Here is a 19,316-nt window from a genome sequence, read left to right on the forward strand (position 1 = left end):
ACTGATGACTGTTGACAACAGAGGAATATTATTCCACATGCATTATTGCACACATTTGATCAAAAGTGTTGTTGTTGTGAGGTCTGATGGCTGCAATGATGGCACACAATGTCATCGTCACACCAAGAAAAAGCCCCTACTTTGAATCAACAAACACCACAAGAGAACAAAAAGTGGCAAAAGAGCCCAACAGCACTTATAAGACCAGAACTGTGGGTCAATCTGTTTGTGCTTATATTGTGTTGCCCTGGACAAAAAGGACAGCGCTTGTGTTTGGCTGCTGGAGGCAGTGTGCCTGGGGGGCTGCCTGACCAGTAGATAGCTGTGTGGAGGGCCCAACAGCAGGCACGCATGTCTAAGTTATAGACTCGTGATCCAGCAGGCCTGTTGTTGCTCTGCATTGCCTCTGTGTGCCACCAGCTGACAAAATACAGCAGTGCGTACGCCGGACCATAGAAAAATCTAAAGTTTCTGGTTTTGTTTTTGTTCCAAGTGACACATAAAAAGTTTCTGGTTTTCGTTCCGTGAACTGGTTCAAAGCCTTGGCTTTAACTGTATGTCCACAAACTGAAACACATCCCAAAGTTTGGAGTTTGAGAGAAAAAAAAAATCAGCCTCACAGTTGAGAATAAATAGAATAGTAATTTGTTTGATGGTGTTCAGGCTTAGGTCCAGTGTTGGGCAAATCATTTGGAACAACAACAAAACTGTAAGTGTTTTGAACTGCTCTCACTTGTGCCCTCAGCAATACACCTACCAAAGTCAGAGTCTGTCAGCAGTTTGAGAGAGATGTGAGGAACACACGGAGACACACAGAGACAGACATTCCTTGGATTTATAGATATAGAATAAAGATTCCATATTCTTTTATTTACCCATGCAAACTTCACCACAAAACAAAGTGACAAACAATTTGAGCAGAAATAAACAGTGAAATAATGTAGACAGAAAATGATTTGAAATTCTTCATCTTTACAAAGTAAAGTAGAATCTTCAGGAAGCTAATTCCAAGTGTCCCACTACCATTTATCTTTAGACATGTCATGTGATGTGTCTGTGATGATCTGTTTACAGTCTTGAGCCTGATGCAAATATCACCTCAAACTAATAAAACTCAGCTGTTGATCATCACCATCAATTAACGTGTAAATATTTTCCTTCTTCCCTTCCTACATTTAAATATATCACCATCAACAACATTGTAGAAGGACTCATTCTTACCATGGGGAATTTGCACCAGTATATCAGCTGGTTGCTGCAGGTTTCCTGCATCTCTCAGTAAACTCACTAATTAAAATGTGCCTTATATGAATCACTAAAGCACACAGGACACACTCCTTTTTGTCAGTATTAACTAATCTCAGATTGATCTTCATTCATAGATATATTTGTAATTTCTTCTGGTTTGCCTTCATATCCCATGAGGCTCTGTATGCGCTCTGACATTATAATCAGCATTAGAAGAATTGCGAATTCACATAAAAAAGAACCTTCTAGCAATGTCTGAGAAGGACCAACACATTAGCAATAGTCATCATCTGAATGAGTATCTCTGGTGTCAGCAAGTTGGAATAATTTCTCCCTGTTCTTTCTCATATCCAACATCAGGCTCTGGATGCCCTCTGAATGCAGCAACTGATCTCCGGTGATCTGCCCCAGTGCTGATGTCATCTCTTCCATCACCTTCATGACTGGCTCTAGCAGGATCAGACGTCGGGTCTGCAGCTCCGCCACACTCCCCACCCCACTCAGCCTCCCCAGTTGACAGACAGCTTGTCTAGTTTTAGCCTGGATATCAGCAACGACCTCCCGCTTCTTGGACAAGTCCTGCAGTGAGGCCTCTGTCTGATGAATCCTATTGTCTGTATTTTGAATGTTAGCCTGAGTTTGACTAATTTTGGATCTATACTCAGATACATTTCTAGAGAACATTTCCTCCTGAGATTCAAATTCACGTACTTCACTCCTAGCGGACTCCATCAAGTCAGAGGCCTGATCCATTTCTGTCTGGCCAACACCAACCAAGACTGACCCTGCAAAGAATATTGATAATTAAAGTGTTCATAATACCAGCAGTGCTAAAAATACAATGATCACTTGATTGTTTTAATTAATTCAAAGACAGAGCAAATATTTTCTTACCAGCAATCCATCCAACGATTGGGATTGCCATGAGACCAATCCCAACATCCCTCTTTGTCTGGGCCTCATCTCTCCTCCGACTCATGTCGTCATAGGCCTCTTCTGCCTTCTTCACACGACATCTCGCTTCTCTCAGTTTTTCCTGATTCCTCTCTAAAGACTCCTGATGTGACTTCAGCTCTATTCTATAATTCTGTAACTCCCCCTCTCTCTTCTGTTTCTCCTCGGCTAACCAACTCTGCTCTGCAGTGAGACGCTCAGTGTCCCCATCCAGCTTTAGAAGCTCCTGTTTGGCCACCTGCTCTGATCTTTCTAACTCCTGCTTCATGCTTTCAATCTCTTTCCTGATCTCATCAAAGGTCTGGCATCCAGGAAGGATGATGTCTGCATTCACGCTGAGGAGTAAGTCTGTGACGGTGTTGAAGGATTGAAGCCCACTCTTCAAGGGACCAATCACAGCTTCGGCCAGTTTTCTCAACTCCGGGTCCTGCAGCACTACAGAGCTGTGGGTTTACAGAGGAACAGATTAAAGTTAACCTTAGGGCAGACACCAGATTAATTGATGTGGTGACAGTAGTTCGCTTAATTGTGTGTTACAAGAGTATGCATGGACATAAGCATGAAGTGTGAGCTTCTGACCTGCATCTGTAGGCAGTCTCTCCACGCCTGAACCCATGTCCACAGACCGGTCGAGGAATATGGAAAATGGAATACGCCATCTTGGACTTAGGGAAAGAAACTCCATATTAAGTAAGCTCATGTTGCAATGTCATGAACTCAAACCTCACATGAATGGCAAAAGTCTACTCAAACATGACACAATCATGGATGACAAGTTTATGTTTTAAAGGGAACCTATGTGGGCAGTTAAACTGAGAGTGAAACTTAAGATTGGCTGCCCCCATAGGTTCACTTTAGCTGCCTTTCTGATATTCAGTCAATGTTGTGCCAAATGTTCTCGTTAGTTTTCCTACTGACAGCACTCGGTAACCTCGATCAACAGGGCTATGGGTTAAAAACGGCTGCAGTTCTCCTTTAACAGTTTTCTATATTTTGAGACAGAGATTGTAATTTTGTCAAAAGATAATTAAATGACATGACATAATGCTATTTTACATAATTTACCTATTTACCAATTTACCAATTACAAATAATGTACAAAAATCAAGAGACAGTGTGCAAGAATCATTTAGATGGGCATTATGTTTTTTAGTGGCTCAATCCTATAGATTGATAGTTTGGGTCTACTTTATACATTTCCCCCATCCATTATTATTATTATTTAGTACACCTAAAGTGCACCCAAAGTTCACTCAAGTGTAGGCTACTTACAGTTTTTCTCAATTGCTAAAACACATTTTCTGAAACCTTGCTCAATTTTCTTGAAACACAAAATCATATCCTCAAACAATAATCACAAAACCTCTGACTCCTCTTGCAAAATCAAACTTTCACCTCAAAACAGTTTTACCTGTATTCAAAACCAAACACTGCTCTCAAATCGTAAACAAAGCCATCAAAAAGACAGACACTATCAAGTGGTCAGACACTACACCAAAAAATATAAAACACTTTGTTGAAAACATATACAGTAGTTCTCAGGGAGAAAAGGAAGGAGGGATAACTATATCTGAGGAAGAATGGACAACAATATGGAGCTATCAATGGATGTTTACCAGCTCACTTAAGTGGAGGTAATTTGGCTGGAAAAGCCTGATTAGGTACTTTATTACACCCTCTCAGAAGTCTCACTATGACAGTAACTCCCCTGTTTGTTGGAGAAACTGTGGAAATCAAAATGCAAACCATTACCATGTTTTCTGGGACTGCCCTGTCAAGAAGGATTATTGGAGAGAGATACACAATGCCCTACAAGATATCTTCAAATGCGAAATACCTTTTGAGAGTAAGACTGTGTTTTTCGGACACATACCTCAGGAATGGCTGAAAAGATATAAACATTTAATGAATATCTTGCTGGTGGCCTGTAAAAAGACTATTACCAGGAAATGGATATCACAGGACAGCCCAACTTTCAATGTATGGATGGAAATCACAATAGACATTTATAAAATGGAGAGGATAACAGCATTTGTTAACCATAAATTGGAGAAATTCGCCTCATACTGGAAAAACTGGGTTGACTATGTCACACCTCATAGGCCTGATTTTATTTTCACAAATGTGTGACCATGTTGTATGGAAAAGATCACTCCCTACTTGTACATAGTTTTTTTGTTTGTTGGTCTTTCATTTCACTATGTGAACATAAAACAAAAATATCATTTTGGCATTTAAGGCAGACAACAGATATATGATGTACCAGTGATGTACCGGATGTAAATGCCTGATGCTGAATGTCAATAATAATAATAATAATAATAACAATAATATCAATAAATTACAAACAAACAAACGAAAAAAAGCTCATAAAATCATTACTGCTAAGGGCTAAAGGAATACAAGGCTCAATAGAGCTTTGACTCTCAGTCAGCCTGGCTACAGTGCTGAAAAGAAACCTGGGGTTGTTCTTGTTTTCTTCTATTAATGCTGAGTAATAGTTTGCTCTGGCATTGCGGAGGCCCCTCTTATAAGTTTTGAGACTGTCTGTCCAGATTAAACGAGATTCTTCCAGTTTGGTTAATCGCCAATTCCTTTCAGATTTTCGCGATATTTGTTTTAACTTACGGGTTTGAGAGTTATACCAAGGAGCAAACTTTCTTTGCTTTGTTAACTTCTTTTTAAGAGGAGCTACAGAGTCAAGTGTTGTTCGCAGCGAGCCTACGGCGCTATCGACAAGATGATCAATTTGGGAGAGGTTAAAGTCGATACTGGAAACCTCTGTTACTGAAGGACTTGGTATTGAATTTAACGACGAAGTAATCATTTCCTTAAATTTTGCGACAGCACTATCTGATAAACATCTAGTATAGTAACTGTTGCTGAGTGGCGTGTAATCGGGTAAAAAGAAATCAAAAGTAATCAGATAATGATCCGATAGCGAGGGATTCTGTGGAAAGACTGTTAGGTTATCAATTTCAATTCCATACGTCAGAACTAGATCGAGGGTATGGTTAAAACAGTGAGTGGGTTCATGTACACCCTGACTGAAGCCAATGGAGTCTAATACTGAGATAAACGCGGTAGCCAGGGAGTCATTATCAACGTCGACATGAATGTTAAAATCACCTACAATAATAACTTTATCTGATTTAAGAACTAAACTGGATAAAAACTCTGAGAATTCAGATACAAATTCAGAATACGGGCCAGGAGCACGGTACACTATAACAAATAAAAGTGGCTGCGAGGTTTTCCAGGTCGGATGTAAAAGACTAAGAACGAGGCTTTCAAATGAATTATAATCTAGTTTAGGTTTAGGGCTGATTAACAGACTAGAGTTAAAAATGGCTGCAACTCCCCCTCCTCGGCCGCTGCCTCGAGGAATGTGGGTATTATTATGACTGGGAGGAGTGGACTCATTTAGACTAACATATTCATCTTGACACAGCCAGGTTTCAGTGAGACTGAGTAAATCAATATGATTATCTGATATTAATTCGTTTACTAACACTGCTTTAGACGATAGAGACCTGATATTTAACAGTCCGCATTTAATTCTCCTGTTTTGTCTTTCTGTCACAGAAGAGGTTTTAATTTTTATGAGGTTGTTATGCACAACTCCTCTTTGTTTAATTTTAGATTTAAATAATTTAGGTGGTCGGGGGACAGACACCGTTTGTATAAAACTATGAAAACTATGGCTGGGTAACTGAACTAGAAGCTCAGAGAGGCGTATAGGACTGTGACTCTGAGTCCTGGTCTCAACTCTGGGTTGTCAGGGATTTAAATTACTAATAAAGTTTTCCAGGTTTCTAGAGATGAGAGCAGCTCCATCCAAAGTGGGATGAATGCTGTCTCTCCTAATAAGACCAGGTTTTCCCCAGAAAGTTTGCCAATTATTAACGAAACCCACATTGTTTGCTGGACACCACCTGGACAGCCAGCGATTAAATGATGACATGCGGCTAAACATGTCATCAGTGGTCAGATTTGGGAGGGGTCCAGAGAAAACTACAGAGTCTGACATCGTTTTTGCATATTCATACACCGAGGCAATATTAATTTTAGTGACCTCTGATTGGTGTAACCGGGTGTCATTGCCGCCGACGTGAATAACAATCTTACTGAATCTACGTTTAGCTTTAGCCAGCAGTTTTAAATTTGACTCAGTGTCGCCCGCTCTGGCCCCAGGGATACATTTGACTATGGCCGCTGGTGTTGCTAACTTCACGTTCCTCAGAATAGAGCTGCCAATAACCAGAGTTTTATCCTCAGCGGGTGTGTCGCTGAGTGGGGAAAAGCGGTTGGAAACGTGAACGGGCTGGTGGTGAAACGTGGGCTTCGGCTTGGAGCTGCGCTTCTCATGAACAGTTACCCAGTCTCCCGGCTGTACGGGGGTTACCGGGGGACCGCTAGCGGAGGCTATGCTATGTGGCTCCGCACTGGCTACAGGGGACTGGCTAACTACCGCAGCTACTGAATGGTTTTCCATGGAGTGGAGCCGCGCTTCTAATTCACTAAGCCTCGCCTCCAACGCAGCAAATAAGCTACACTTATTACAATTACCACTGTCGCTAAAGGAGGCAGAGGCATAACTGAACATTTGGCACACCGAGCAAGAGAGAGCAGAGGGAGAAGCCATCGCTAACTGTAAAGCTAATGTAGCTACCAAGGCTAAGAGATTAGCAAGAAAGTCATAAAAAGGAGGAGAGCTATAAGTGCTTAAACAGAACTAATGTGGGTTAAGACTTGAAGTAGATGTTAAGCAACTGAAGTGCGAAAAGCAGAAAGCAGGCTAGTAGAATTCACCAGAGCAGCACAAAGACACTGTCACAGAAAACACCGGAAATGACACAACACGCTTACCGCAATACATCAGCACGTCACACCCCTTTATTATGAGCTATTAATAAGTGCATATTAATAGTTTATTAACGTTTATACGACACTGTTCCCACATTAGATCCGGTAGCTGCAAAGGATTATTATTTACTATTAATAACTGCATAATTAAGCATTTATTAACCGTAATATGGCATTTATATTAACTTAGTCTCATTAATGTTAATAAACACCTTATTAATTTTATGTTATAGGGTCTTATAGTGTCTTATAAACCAGTAATAAATATGGTTATTATTCTATAATTAACCTTATAAATTATAAATAATGTAAATAGACATCTTATTAATATTTAGTATAGGTTTATAAACTGTTACCAAAGTTTCTATTAAGTGCTTATAATACTCCAGTTATGCTGTAATAAACACTTAGCCTAGTCTTATTAATGTTAATAAGCATCTTATACCGTCTTATAAGTGCTCATTAACTGTTAATTAACTGCTTATTAAGCACTAATTACAGTACCTTAATATAAAGTGTTACCGAATTTATTTATTATTTCTTGGTAAATCCTTAATAATCAGTTAGTGGGTCTTGATCTGAAGTTACTGATATCTAGATCAGAACTGCCTCGTAATACATTGTCTTGTCTCTAAGGAATGTAGAAGCTCTCTACTAACCCAGAGGCTACACCGGGTGCATGATTTCAGCCTTGCGGATGCAGAGCATTTGCTGCCAGAATTCCATTCTATTATAAACAATTGAATTCTGTGTCCGCACCTCGGGATTAGACCCAATAATTTAGTACCATGACCAACTATTTACAAAGAATAAATTATTAGTTCAGTAAGAGTAAGAAATTGAGCAAATACATGTGTACAGTAGTTGTTGTAAGCTACTGTTATTGCCTGCATCTCTCTCTCTCTGTCTCTCTCTCTCTCTGTCTCTCTCTCTGTCTCATTGTGTCATATGGATTACTGTTAATTTATTATGCTGATCTGTTCTGTACGACATCTATTACACGTCTGTCCGTCCTGGAAGAGGGATCCCTCCTCAGTTGCTCTTCCTGAGGTTTCTACCGTTTTTTTTTCCCCGTTCAAGGGTTTTTTTTGGGGAGTTTTTCCTGATCAGCTGTGAGGGTCATAAGGACAGAGGGATGTCGTATGCTGTAAAGCCCTGTGAGGCAAATTGTGATTTGTGATATTGGGCTTTATAAATAAAATTGAATTGAATTGAATTGAATTGAATGATACTTAATACAGACCTTATTAACCACTAATACATATGTTATGTATGAGTAACTACTGTGTTTCGCCAAAAACTAAAATTAAAGAAGACAGAAATGACTAAAATATGACTTTTCATGTAATTCATGTAATGACTGAAACTAAGTTGACAATAGCTGCCAAAATTAACACTGAGCATATGATAATTATTGTCACTTACAGTGTGAAGTGAGAGAGGGTTCTCTTCAGCTGATGTGTTCTGATCGTCTGATGAGGAGCAGTGGAGAGAGGAGGTGGTGAGAGGCATTTTTAAAGGCAAAGAACAGGAAGTGAAACAGTGAACATCAGTCTCAGTGTGTGATAACGTCTCTCAACCAATCAGAAAGAAGCTCCTGACACTTTTTCATTCCACTTGGCATACATCCCATAATAACCTTTGAGCACACTGTAAGCTGAGCAGCCTTGTGCTCCTCCTCTTGGCGTGTTGAGGCCACTGGCGTAGCCAGAAAAAAGACATTGGGTGTGCACCAGCAAATACTGGGTGTGCCAAATTTATTTTCAACAGAGTGTTACACCTCCACAAACATTCAAAAGAATGTATCTTTCTCGAATACAACATTATTAACACAAAACATATCCACACGTTGTGTGCGTTCTATCAGTAATAGTCAACAGTAGTTCACAGCAGGTCTAAACATTCACACGTGACATGCTCTCAAATAAATCAATAACAAAGTAATAGAAAAAGCACACTTTGTGTTCTCAAAAAAAAAAACACCGCAAAAACATAACACACACAGACATCGCGTGCCCAATGAGATGAACACAGTGAAATATAATACACTCATGCATGTACTCATGCACTCTCATAGAGCCATAATGTATCCACATTACGCATGATCAACAAAGCTATTTAACCATCTGAACACAACTATTGGGCTTAGCAGCAGAGTAAAGGACACAACGATATTGCTGCTTACCTGTGCGCACTGCGCAGCTCTCAATTTAAAGGGCAAGACGGCGTGGCTTGGCCTTGAACGCATTCATTATTTCATCAGAGTCCAGTTTCTCCGCGAGCTCTTTTTCAAACATGAGCAGCGAGATGCTATTCAGTCTCTCTGTGAGCATTGTAGCTCTGCTGGTGGATTTAATCCTGTTTACAACTGAAAACAGGTGCTCCACACAGCAACTTGTAACAGGCAGTGTTATCAGAATACGCAGTAAACAGTTCATGTTGGGAAAAACATCTTTGTCACATGAGTCCAGCACTTAAATAATGGACGGGAACTGATGTCCCCCGTCCACTTTCCGTTTGATGAGTTGCCCAAACACAGTCAATTCAGAGGCCTCCAAACCAAGTCCATAATGCCTGCTCGGCGCGCGCAATGCTTCCAGCTGGCAAAACGCGTCTGATGCAGGCAGCAGGGAGGCAGCAGCCTTCATTATTCCATAAGAGTCACTCTGAAAACGGTTGTTCAGTTCGACCAGCTGTCTGTCAAGGATCATAGTCCACAAGGACTGCAAATCAGAATCACTCCTGATGGGTGCACACCTGCCCACTGTAGAGGCCACATGCGAGTCAGCAAACTTGGCAGGCAGCTTTCTGTTCCGTGCGCCTGCTACATCCCAGTTCTGAACATCGTTTTTCTTCATGATGTCATCAGTTGGCCTGATTATTCTCTCAAATTCCCCGTCTGAGTTACTCCTGAAAGTAGCAAAAGTTTCTTCGAGGCCGTCAATCATGTGGATGCAGTCAGGCACTGACACAGATGGGGACTGTAGGCTTTTTGTCACAAAATCACTTGCACTGAACAGCTTAGAAAACGCAACAAGAAGAAATATGAATCTTTCGGTCTGTAGTTGTTGCAGGAGAGACTCTGCGTCTATTTTAGTCTGACCTGACCCCTCCGCAAACTCACTCAGTGTTTCTAATATAACATCATACAACATTAAAACTCGGCTCACAGACTCTGATTTTGAACTCCACCTAATATCTGTGAAGCGCACAAGCTCCAGACGGGGTGCGTCGGGGTCAAGTTCTTCTGGGATTTGTAGAAATCGTGCATGTCTGTTGGCTCCGGTCATGAAATGATGCAGTGAATTCACAACATCAAAAAAAGTGGCCAGAGTGGGAGACACTTTTGAAGCTGTCGAAAGCACCAGGTTCAGGCGGTGGGAGTGGCAGTGTACATGCACTGCATGAGGAAAAGTTTTTTTGAGCTGCACCTGCAGCCCGGATTTCTCACCGGACATAACTGCTGCTCCGTCAAAACTGAAACCCACACACAATTCAGGATCCAGCTGCAGTGGTTCCAGTACCTCCAAAATCTTTTTGGTGATGCCAGATGATGTCATGTCATCTGTCGCGACAAATCCGACAGCTCTCTCTCAGGTTACCGTTATACACATACCTTAAGCAGACAGCAACGAGCTCTTTCTTTGAGAGGTCCTTATATTCGTCAGCTAAAATGGCATACTATGTGTCTGTCTCTGCATGCAGCTCCGCTTTGATTTTTCGGAGGACTAGTGATGCTGCAGTTTCAAGGAGATCGTTCTGAATGTCAGGGCTCATCATTTTTGCGTTATTTGGAAGCTCATCAAAGCGCTTTTTTATGTCAGGGTCATAATCACAAATCAGTTTGAACAACTGGAAAATTTCCTCTGTTCAGGCTTTCTGCGTCCTCCTTGTGACCACGCAGTGCAATGCCTTGTTTTGCGCAAAACAGCAAAATATCAATGACAACTTTTACGTGTGCCCGGTTTCTTTCAATAGAGTCTACGAAACGCTCTTGTTTGTCTTTTGTCACCTGATGTATGATGTCACAGTTTCCAGCTCGTTGTATCTCAATGTAACCTTTGTGTCGGGCCACAGCAGAAGCATGAGCTTTACTTGCTTCATGCTTTACACAAAACTGACCTAGATGCCCCCAGTCTCTCATTCCCGTTTTTCTGAATCTGTCCTCCTTGACGTCTGTGCTGAAGTGGCGACAGGACTGGCAAAAAACCGCATCCAATTTAATGCTGTACTCCAACCAACTGTATCGGGCATAGCATTTAGCAGAAAAGTCCTCCTCTTTCCACTGACAGCTCCCATGGATGGGAAAGCTTGTGTCCACTGTGGAAAGATCTGTGATCCCCGAGGTAGCTGTATTGGGGTTGTCTGGCACTGTAACGTTAGCTGCATCATTCCCCATGGTGTGTGTAGCCTCACTAGCCTGTGTCGGAGGGGTCATGGGCCTGCTTGTTGATGGAGAGGGAGAAACATCCTCCTCAGTTGTCGAACTTGTGTCCTGCTGGAAGTCAAGTCGAGGTTTTTTGAAATAATTCATCAGGGAACTCTGTTTCATCGCTATTAGCAGCAGTTAGCGCTCCTGCAATGCTTGCTGGACGAGGGGTCACAGTCAGGTCAGTAGGTTGCCAGGTGTAGGTGTCGCAACGCATCGTCTGACGGCAATTTTTTTGGGTGTGCCAGCTGCCTCTGTGGGTGGCACCGGCACACCCTGGCACACCCGTGGCTACGCCATTGGTTGAGGCTCCACACTGTGACATCAGAGAGCCAGAGAGGAGGGAGGTGCAGGAGCGCCTCTGTTTATTTGATTGATTGTTTATTGAAAATGAATCATTCACAAAACATCAACACACAAACCACAATGAACACGTCTCAACCTACAATGCACATTTAACATTTAACATAAAGACAGTGAAAACAAATAAAGCAAATTCATAGTTCAGTAACACTTTCTATGAAGGTCAGGTCTATAATGCATTATGAGCACATTCATAAGACATTATAACACATTTATAAGGCTTTATAAACATTGTTATAAATGTTTATAATCGTATATGACAACTTATAACAAGGTTTATAAAGTATTATAAGTGGTTACATAATGAATTTTAAATTCAGCATTCATAATGCTTTATACTTCCATGCTAAAGTGACGACAGTGTTTGAAAGAACAATCTGAAGTACTGGGTTACATAGCACATTATAACTATCATAACTTTAGCCAGTTATAAAGACTCAAAGAACTGCTCTGACATATAATAAATGCTTAATTTCTGAAACGGAATAATGCCTTATAAACATGAATAATATGCTACAGGATGACTTTAAGAGCTTTAAGTGACACCATATACTTTTACTGGCGATAAAACTTTATTACCATCATCACGTTAACATCTTCAATGACAGCTTACAGTGAGCTTGAAAAGAATTTGTTTTACTACAAAAAATGTGCATTTTAAATATTGGGCTACAGGCAATAAAACATCTTCAGATATTGTAAATCTTTTCAAAATAACTACATTAAAGGTGCATTTTAAATGCAAAACTAAGTGAATCTTGTTTTCCTAAATAAAAGTGAAATCCCTAAAGAATACGACGATTTGGGAGTTATGCTCTTTCTCTATCGTTTTCCAAGTGAGACAACATGATCAATATCTTTTTTGTGTCTGTACGTCCAGTGGCTGGCTTCCAGCTGTTAGCATCACAGCTTGGCTTAGCCCACATCATTGCAGTGGGTAGGAGTCAGTAGCATACTCTGTAAAAGTGAATAAAATAAACCTTACAGAAACCCTGAAGCTGGCATTGTAGCACGTGCATTCAAATTAAAGATTAAAACATTAATTCTAAAAACAAGAGTTCTTTTTAGTGGTTTTAGAGGAAGTTTGACACACGGAACTATAGTGTGTCACAGCGCATGATGTAAACACACTATAGTTACACGTATCAAAGTTATTCTGAAACAACTAAAAAGGGTTTAAAAATCTTTATTTTAAATGCACGTACTAAAACGCCAGCTTCAGCTACTGAGTATGCTACTGACTCCTATCCACTGCAATGACTTGGGCTAAGCTAAGACACGATGCTAACAGCTGGAAGACAGCCACTGGACGTACAGACAAGATATTGATCATGTCTCACTAGGAAAATTATAGAAAAGGGCATAACTCCCAAATCATCAGAGTATTGCTTTAAAATGGACAGTTTGAAGAATGCACGTTCATTCTTTCACAATAAACTTGAACCCAAGGATCTAATTAACTGAATGCACTTTCTTTCTAAGATGATACATTCTAAACTTGTAAGAACAAACTAGCTCCAAAGCCAGAAAAGGCTAATAAGGCCATTTAATGTGCAATGGGCAGTAAAGTACCCTTCTCCTTCATTTTGCTTATGTGCCCTTTAATCTCGGTTGTAATGACAGCACGACACCTGTCGACAAATGCAACGAGCTTTTCGGATTTCTCGTTCCACTGGCCTACAGCTATGAAAGCTTCAGGGGCTGCAAGGCTAAGCTCCGCGATGACTGCTGTTCTGGCGATCGTGTTGCGGTCAACACCAACTTCCTCAAAGGCAGCTTTCATGGACCCTCCCTCGTTGTACTTGTTCAGCACCGCCTTGTACCTTTTAATGATGTCTGTGCAGGTTTTCACTGAAAGAAAAATAGGGATTTTTATTTCATGTCAAACCCTGGTGCAGAATACCAGTCTGCTTCCCTTATAAAATTGCCATCACTACTATAGCAACATGGTTTCATTTAAAATGGCTATAACACCAGTTGTATTATTGCTGAGGATACATTGTGGTGATAGAGGGCCACCTTGTGGTCAGTTTGAGTAGCATAGCTTTAGTAAACTAATCTGGGTTGAGCGTCACATTTATGACTAATGTTTTCTGTAGCTGATAATGACAATAATAACAACAGCCTGTCTCATAGCAATTAGACTAATGTAATACATAATTCTAAAGACTACTTAAGTGACATTAAGTGTAGAGCCCATTTTGCATAGGGGACGCAAAGTGCAGACCTCCACCGACAAACCCATTCATTGTGTATGTGTTGTATGGCACATGTGTGGACACAGTCCACTCACAGTCCACTCATTTTTTTTTTTTTTTTTTGCTTCCTGCTTCTGAAGAGTGCAGACGCTTTCCTGCTTGTTCCAGCCTGCTTCCTTCTTTACTCTGCTTTTTAATTGTTTTACTCCTTCTACAAATCCTGGAAAATCTCTATATCCATCATTTCATGAATTATTTTAAGTAAACCAAGACTTTGAAGAACATTTTTTATATTTTTAACCGATCTGACGAGCCAGCAGCATGTCCGGGGGAAGAGACCAAACAAATTCCTTCTGTGAACACTGTCGGAGATATCAACAAGAAATTAATGAGCTACAAGCACGGATTTTTGCTTTAGAATCTGAAAAAGGACTTCACAAAATGCTCCCAGTGACATCCGGTGGTAAGAAGCCCACAGTTACTTTCAGTAAAAAGGTTGAAAAACCTGCTACTTTCATCTTAAACCTGAGTGATACTGTGTCTTTTCCAAAATTCTGTAAAGACCAAAATGCCTCATCCTGGAGAGAACTTGGTGCTAAGCCAAAGCAGCACAAAGTGATGAGAGACAATGTTAATACCTACGTAACATCACCCAAAATACAGCTTACAAACAGATTTTTGCCACTGTCAGAGACTGAATTTAATGTTTCTAACGAACAAAGAGAAAATGGATTATCTTCACGAAACTGGAGCCATAAAGTCGGCAAAAGACAGCAGGCAGACAGACAATCTGGACCAAACGTCAAGGTCAGAGATACGCTGCTGATAGGAGACGGTGCTATCAGTGGCATAAACCACGGAAGAATTCAAACATGCTGCTGTCCCAGTGCCACTGTCTCTGAGATGACAACACTCCTCCCAAAAGTTTTGTCTACACACCGAGGAGTCAAACAGCTGATCATGCACGTGGGTGCAGTGGACATCAGAAAGGAACAGACTGAAGTCTTGAAAAGGGATTTCACTAAGTTCTTCAAGGAGCTTGATAAAGTGGAGGTCAAGGCATTCATTAGTGGACCTCTTCCAAACATAGACAGGAAGATAAACAAGTTCAGCCGGCTGCTTCAGCTGAACACATGGCTGTCCAAAGAGTGTGCGCACAGAGGATTGCACTACATTGAGAACTTTTATCTGTTCTGGAAACGAGAGGACCTGTTCAAGGGAAAGGGCCCACACTTGTGCAGAGGTGGGAGGAGAGTGCTGACGGAACACCTCCTCCATGCTCTGAGTCATCAAAATGGGCCGGGACAGGGTCCTGAGTGACCAGTGAGAGAAAAGAGGAACGAGAGAAGCATCTCTGTCGCAGAAGCCAGAGACCGAGCCAGTGTTTCAGCACCAGCTGCACCACAACAGCCTCCACCGCCCCCAGCGAAGGATTCAGCTCCAGGACCACAACAGCCTCCACCGCCCCCAGCGAAGGATTCAGCTCGAGCACCACAACAGCCTCCACTGCCCCCAGTGAAGGATTCAGGCCCGCCATCGGTTCCACCTCCCCCCGGGCCCTCATCACAGGCCTTGGACTCGTCTGTGACGGCCCCAGCAGAAGTTTCAGACCTGGCAGCACCCCCATCACCTCCTCTACCCACAGACCTGGGCCCCCTCTGCCACATCTACCCCCTCTAGAGACTTGTCCCTCTCCTTTTCATCCCCACCTTCCCCCATGGGCCTTCCCAACCATCTTGAAAGCCTGATCAAATCAGGGATTAAGATGGTTCCCCTCACCCCTAATATAGCAAGGTCACCAACTATGCTGAACTCTCCCCCGTATAAAACTGTGCCCCTCAAGTCACACAGGAGCTTCAACTCTCCTGCTTCACAAACTAAAGCTCCCCCAGCTCCTCCCCCTTGGTTTTCATCTGGTCCATCACCCAAACTTCCCCCTGCTCGTCCTCCCCTGCCTGCCCCCAGAGCTGGTATCCCTAAGAGCTAGGATGCACAGGGCCTCTGCTGTCCCAGGACTTACAGCCATGATAAAGGTAATATCAAGCTGGGGCCCTGTGAGACAATATTCTCCCCTAGTGCTATATCTACAGCCACACCACATAGACCAGATTACAGGACAGTTAGACTGTCCAATCAGAGAAATTTAATCCATATCCCTTGTAAGAAGATAATGTCCAGTCCTACTGAAACTAATCTGAAACTTGCTGTGCTTAATGTCAGATCCTTGTCTAACAAACCATTTTTAATTAATAATTGATCTCTTTGTATAATCTTGATTTTATGTTTTTAACTGAAACATGGCTTGACAAAAACACAGGTAATGCTGTTCTAACGGAATCAGCTCCACCCAACTACAAATTTGAATCTGAAACACGAGAAAACAAAAAGGGTGGAGGTGTCTGTGCAATATTTAGAGATCATATGGTTATGCACAGGTTGTCATTTGGGGTGTTTTCATCATTTGAGTATGTATCCTTTAAAATGGAGCTAAAACAATCTCCGTCCATACTCTATGTAGTTATGTACAAGCCTCCCCAGCACTGTCAAAGTTTTATTGATGATTTTACCAGGATGCTTTCAATTGTATGCACAGACTTTGATGGTTTGGTCGTTACAGGTGATTTTAATGTACATGTGGATAACGTCTGTGACAGAAATGCTAAAGAGCTCAGTGCTGTCCTTGAAACCTTTGGCCTGACTCAGCATGTGTGTGAGCCCACCCACAGCAGAGCGCAGCACACTCTGGACCTGCTCATCACAAAGGGGGTTAATATTTCAACGTCAATGTCGTTGATGTTGCTCTGTCTGATCATTTCTGTGTCTTCTTTGACCTGCCTGTTTCTCCCAAACCACCGGCTGGTCCTGCAGTTGTTCAGAGGAGACACATAAATAACAGCACAGGTGCCCTGTTCATGGAAATGATAAACTTTGAAAATGCCTCATGTTCTAATGTTGATGATTTGTTGAACTCTGTTACTTCGAGTGTTTTGAATGTTCTGGACACCATTGCCCCTGTGAAGGTTAAAATAGTTAAAAATAAGCAGAAGGCGCCATGGAGGAATGACGACTCGGTCAGGGCACAGAAAAGGGAGTGCCGGAGGGCCGAGCGGAAATGGCGCAAGTCAAAGCTTCATGTTCATTATGAAATTTATAAAGAAAAGTTGTACGTGTTCAACCGGATCTTACGTAGAACAAGGGAGAGGTACTTTTCTGAAATTATTGGAAACTGCAGTAACAACTCGCGTGTCTTATTTGCAACAGTGAACAGATTAACAAACCCTCCAGCTCAACTGCCGTTGGAACTGATCTCCACATCTAAGTGTAATGAGTTTGCAGTATTCTTTTGCGACAAGGTTCAGACCATTAAAAATGTCATCAATTCCACAACACCAATAACAACCCTGGAGCCACCTAGACACTTAGAGCTGACTCATTTTGCACCTGTAACTGACAAAACTGTCCAAGAGATCATCACCAGTCTGAGTTCATCTACATGCTGCCTCGATGTGTTACCCACTAGATTTCTAAAGTCTGTGCTGAGCAGTTTGTTACCACCACTCGCTCACATAGTTAACATGTCACCACAATCTGGAACATTCCCAAAGGCCTTGAAAACTGCAGTCATAAAACCTCTCCTAAAGAAGAGCAGTCTCAATGCCACAGTACTGAACAACTACCGGCCCATTTCAAATCTGCCGTTTTTAGGCAAAGTCCTTGAGAAAGTTGTTTACCAACAGCTTACTGACTTTCTCCTAATGAACAACTCCTTTGATGTTTTCCAGTCAGGTTTTAGACCCCATCACAGCACTGAGACCGCTCTTATTAAGGTGACAAATGACATCCGCCTGAACACTGACGCAGGAAAAGTCTCAGTTTTAGTCCTGCTAGATCTGAGTGCTGCTTTTGACACTGTCGATCATGAGATCCTTTCACAGAGACTAGAGGACTGGGTGGGCATCTCTGGCACTGCCCTAAATTGGTTGAAGTCCTATCTAGAAGACAGGAAGTACTTTGTTGAAATTGGTAACTGTGTCTCAGACCACATGGCCTTGACCTGTGGGGTGCCCCAAGGGTCAATCCTGGGACCCCTTCTGTTCAATCTCTACATGCTGCCTTTAGGCCAGTTAATACAAAGTAATAATGTGTCCTACCACAATTATGCAGACGACACTCAGATCTATGTCTCACTGACAGCAGGTGAATATGGACCAGTGGATTCACTCTGTCACTGCATCCAACAGGTCAGTGTGTGGATGCAAAACAACTTTCTCCAGCTAAATTCAGACAAGACTGAAGTCATCGTATTTGGTCCACAGAAACAAAGAGAAAATGTCAGCAGTCACCTCCAGTCTCTCTCTCTAAAACCTACAAATCAGGTTAGAAATCTCGGGGTAATAATGGACTCAGACTTGAACTTTAACAGCCACATCAAACCAATAACATCAGCAGCTTTTTACCATCTAAAAAACATTGCCAAAATCAAAGGTATAATGTCTAAACCTGACTTGGAGAGACTTATCCATGCATTTGTCTCTAGTAGGTTAGACTACTGTAACGGCCTGCTCACTGGCCTCTCCAAACGGGCCGTAAGACAGCTGCAGTACATCCAGAATGCTGCTGCTCGGGTCCTGACCAGTACCAGGAAGTACGAGCACATAAGTCCTGTGCTCAGGTCTCTACACTGGCTTCCTGTGGCTCAGAGAATAGACTTTAAAGCAGCTCTGCTTGTGTACAAGTCTCTCCATGGCCTAGCACCAAAGTACATCTCTGACATGTTAGTGCCATATGAACCATCTTGGACTCTGAGGACCTCAGGGACCGGCCTCCTGCTGGTGCCCAGAGTCAGGACTAAACATGGGGAATCAGGATTCCAGTTTTATGCAGCTAAAATCTGGAACAGTCTTTCTGAAGATGTGAGACAGGCCTCTACTCTGACAATGTTCAAATCTAGGCTCAAAACAGCTCTATTTCACTGTGCATATGACTGAAAGGATCTTATCTGCACTCTCCTCTTTTAAAGTTCATTTTATAATGATTATTTATGTTTTTATTTTGTATTGTGATTTTAATGCATTTTCTTGTTCTGTAAAGCACTTTGAATTACTTTGTGTACGAATTGTGCTCTACAAATAAACTTGCCTTGCCTTGCCTTGCCACAGTCTGCACCGAGCTGCAAATTTTTAAATTTGAACACAGCGCTCTGTTCTTCCACCGACTAGGACTGACAAGGCAGTTTACAGGCAGTGGTATCCTAATGG

General features: G+C 41.9%; 2 protein-coding genes across 2 annotated transcripts; both read right to left on the reverse strand.

Moving 5' to 3' along the window:
- Positions 1 to 829: 829 nt before the first annotated feature.
- LOC117264021 (uncharacterized) lies at positions 830 to 8,543 on the reverse strand. The gene is made up of 4 exons (XM_033637816.2): positions 8,494 to 8,543; positions 2,782 to 2,867; positions 2,143 to 2,645; positions 830 to 2,033 (listed from the first exon to the last, which is right to left on the reverse strand). The coding sequence occupies exons 2-4, from the start codon at positions 2,859 to 2,861 to the stop codon at positions 1,522 to 1,524; spliced, it is 1,095 nt and encodes a 364-aa protein (XP_033493707.2). The 5' UTR covers positions 2,862 to 2,867; positions 8,494 to 8,543; the 3' UTR covers positions 830 to 1,521.
- Positions 5,641 to 8,479, reverse strand: LOC144462223 (uncharacterized). Its single transcript, XM_078166040.1, has one exon. It carries the CDS (start codon positions 6,845 to 6,847, stop codon positions 5,981 to 5,983), a length of 867 nt encoding a protein of 288 aa, XP_078022166.1. The 5' UTR covers positions 6,848 to 8,479; the 3' UTR covers positions 5,641 to 5,980.
- Positions 8,544 to 19,316: the final 10,773 nt, after the last annotated feature.

The sequence above is a fragment of the Epinephelus lanceolatus genome, unplaced genomic scaffold, assembly GCF_041903045.1.
Source record: "Epinephelus lanceolatus isolate andai-2023 unplaced genomic scaffold, ASM4190304v1 scaffold29, whole genome shotgun sequence".
Classification (NCBI taxonomy): domain Eukaryota; kingdom Metazoa; phylum Chordata; class Actinopteri; order Perciformes; family Serranidae; genus Epinephelus; species Epinephelus lanceolatus.

What these genes read in the sequence shown, in the direction of transcription:
- LOC144462223 (XM_078166040.1), bottom strand. Translation starts at nt 6,847, where the DNA reads ATGGCTTCTCCCTCTGCTCTCTCTTGCTCGGTGTGCCAAATGTTCAGT.
- LOC117264021 (XM_033637816.2), bottom strand. Translation starts at nt 2,861, where the DNA reads ATGGCGTATTCCATTTTCCATATTCCTCGACCGGTCTGTGGACATGGG. An exon ending in GAGACTGCCTACAGATGCAG is followed by an intron (nt 2,646 to 2,781) that starts GTCAGAAGCTCA and finishes GTAAACCCACAG; the next exon opens with CTCTGTAGTGCTGCAGGACC. An exon ending in AATCGTTGGATGGATTGCTG is followed by an intron (nt 2,034 to 2,142) that starts GTAAGAAAATAT and finishes TATTCTTTGCAG; the next exon opens with GGTCAGTCTTGGTTGGTGTT.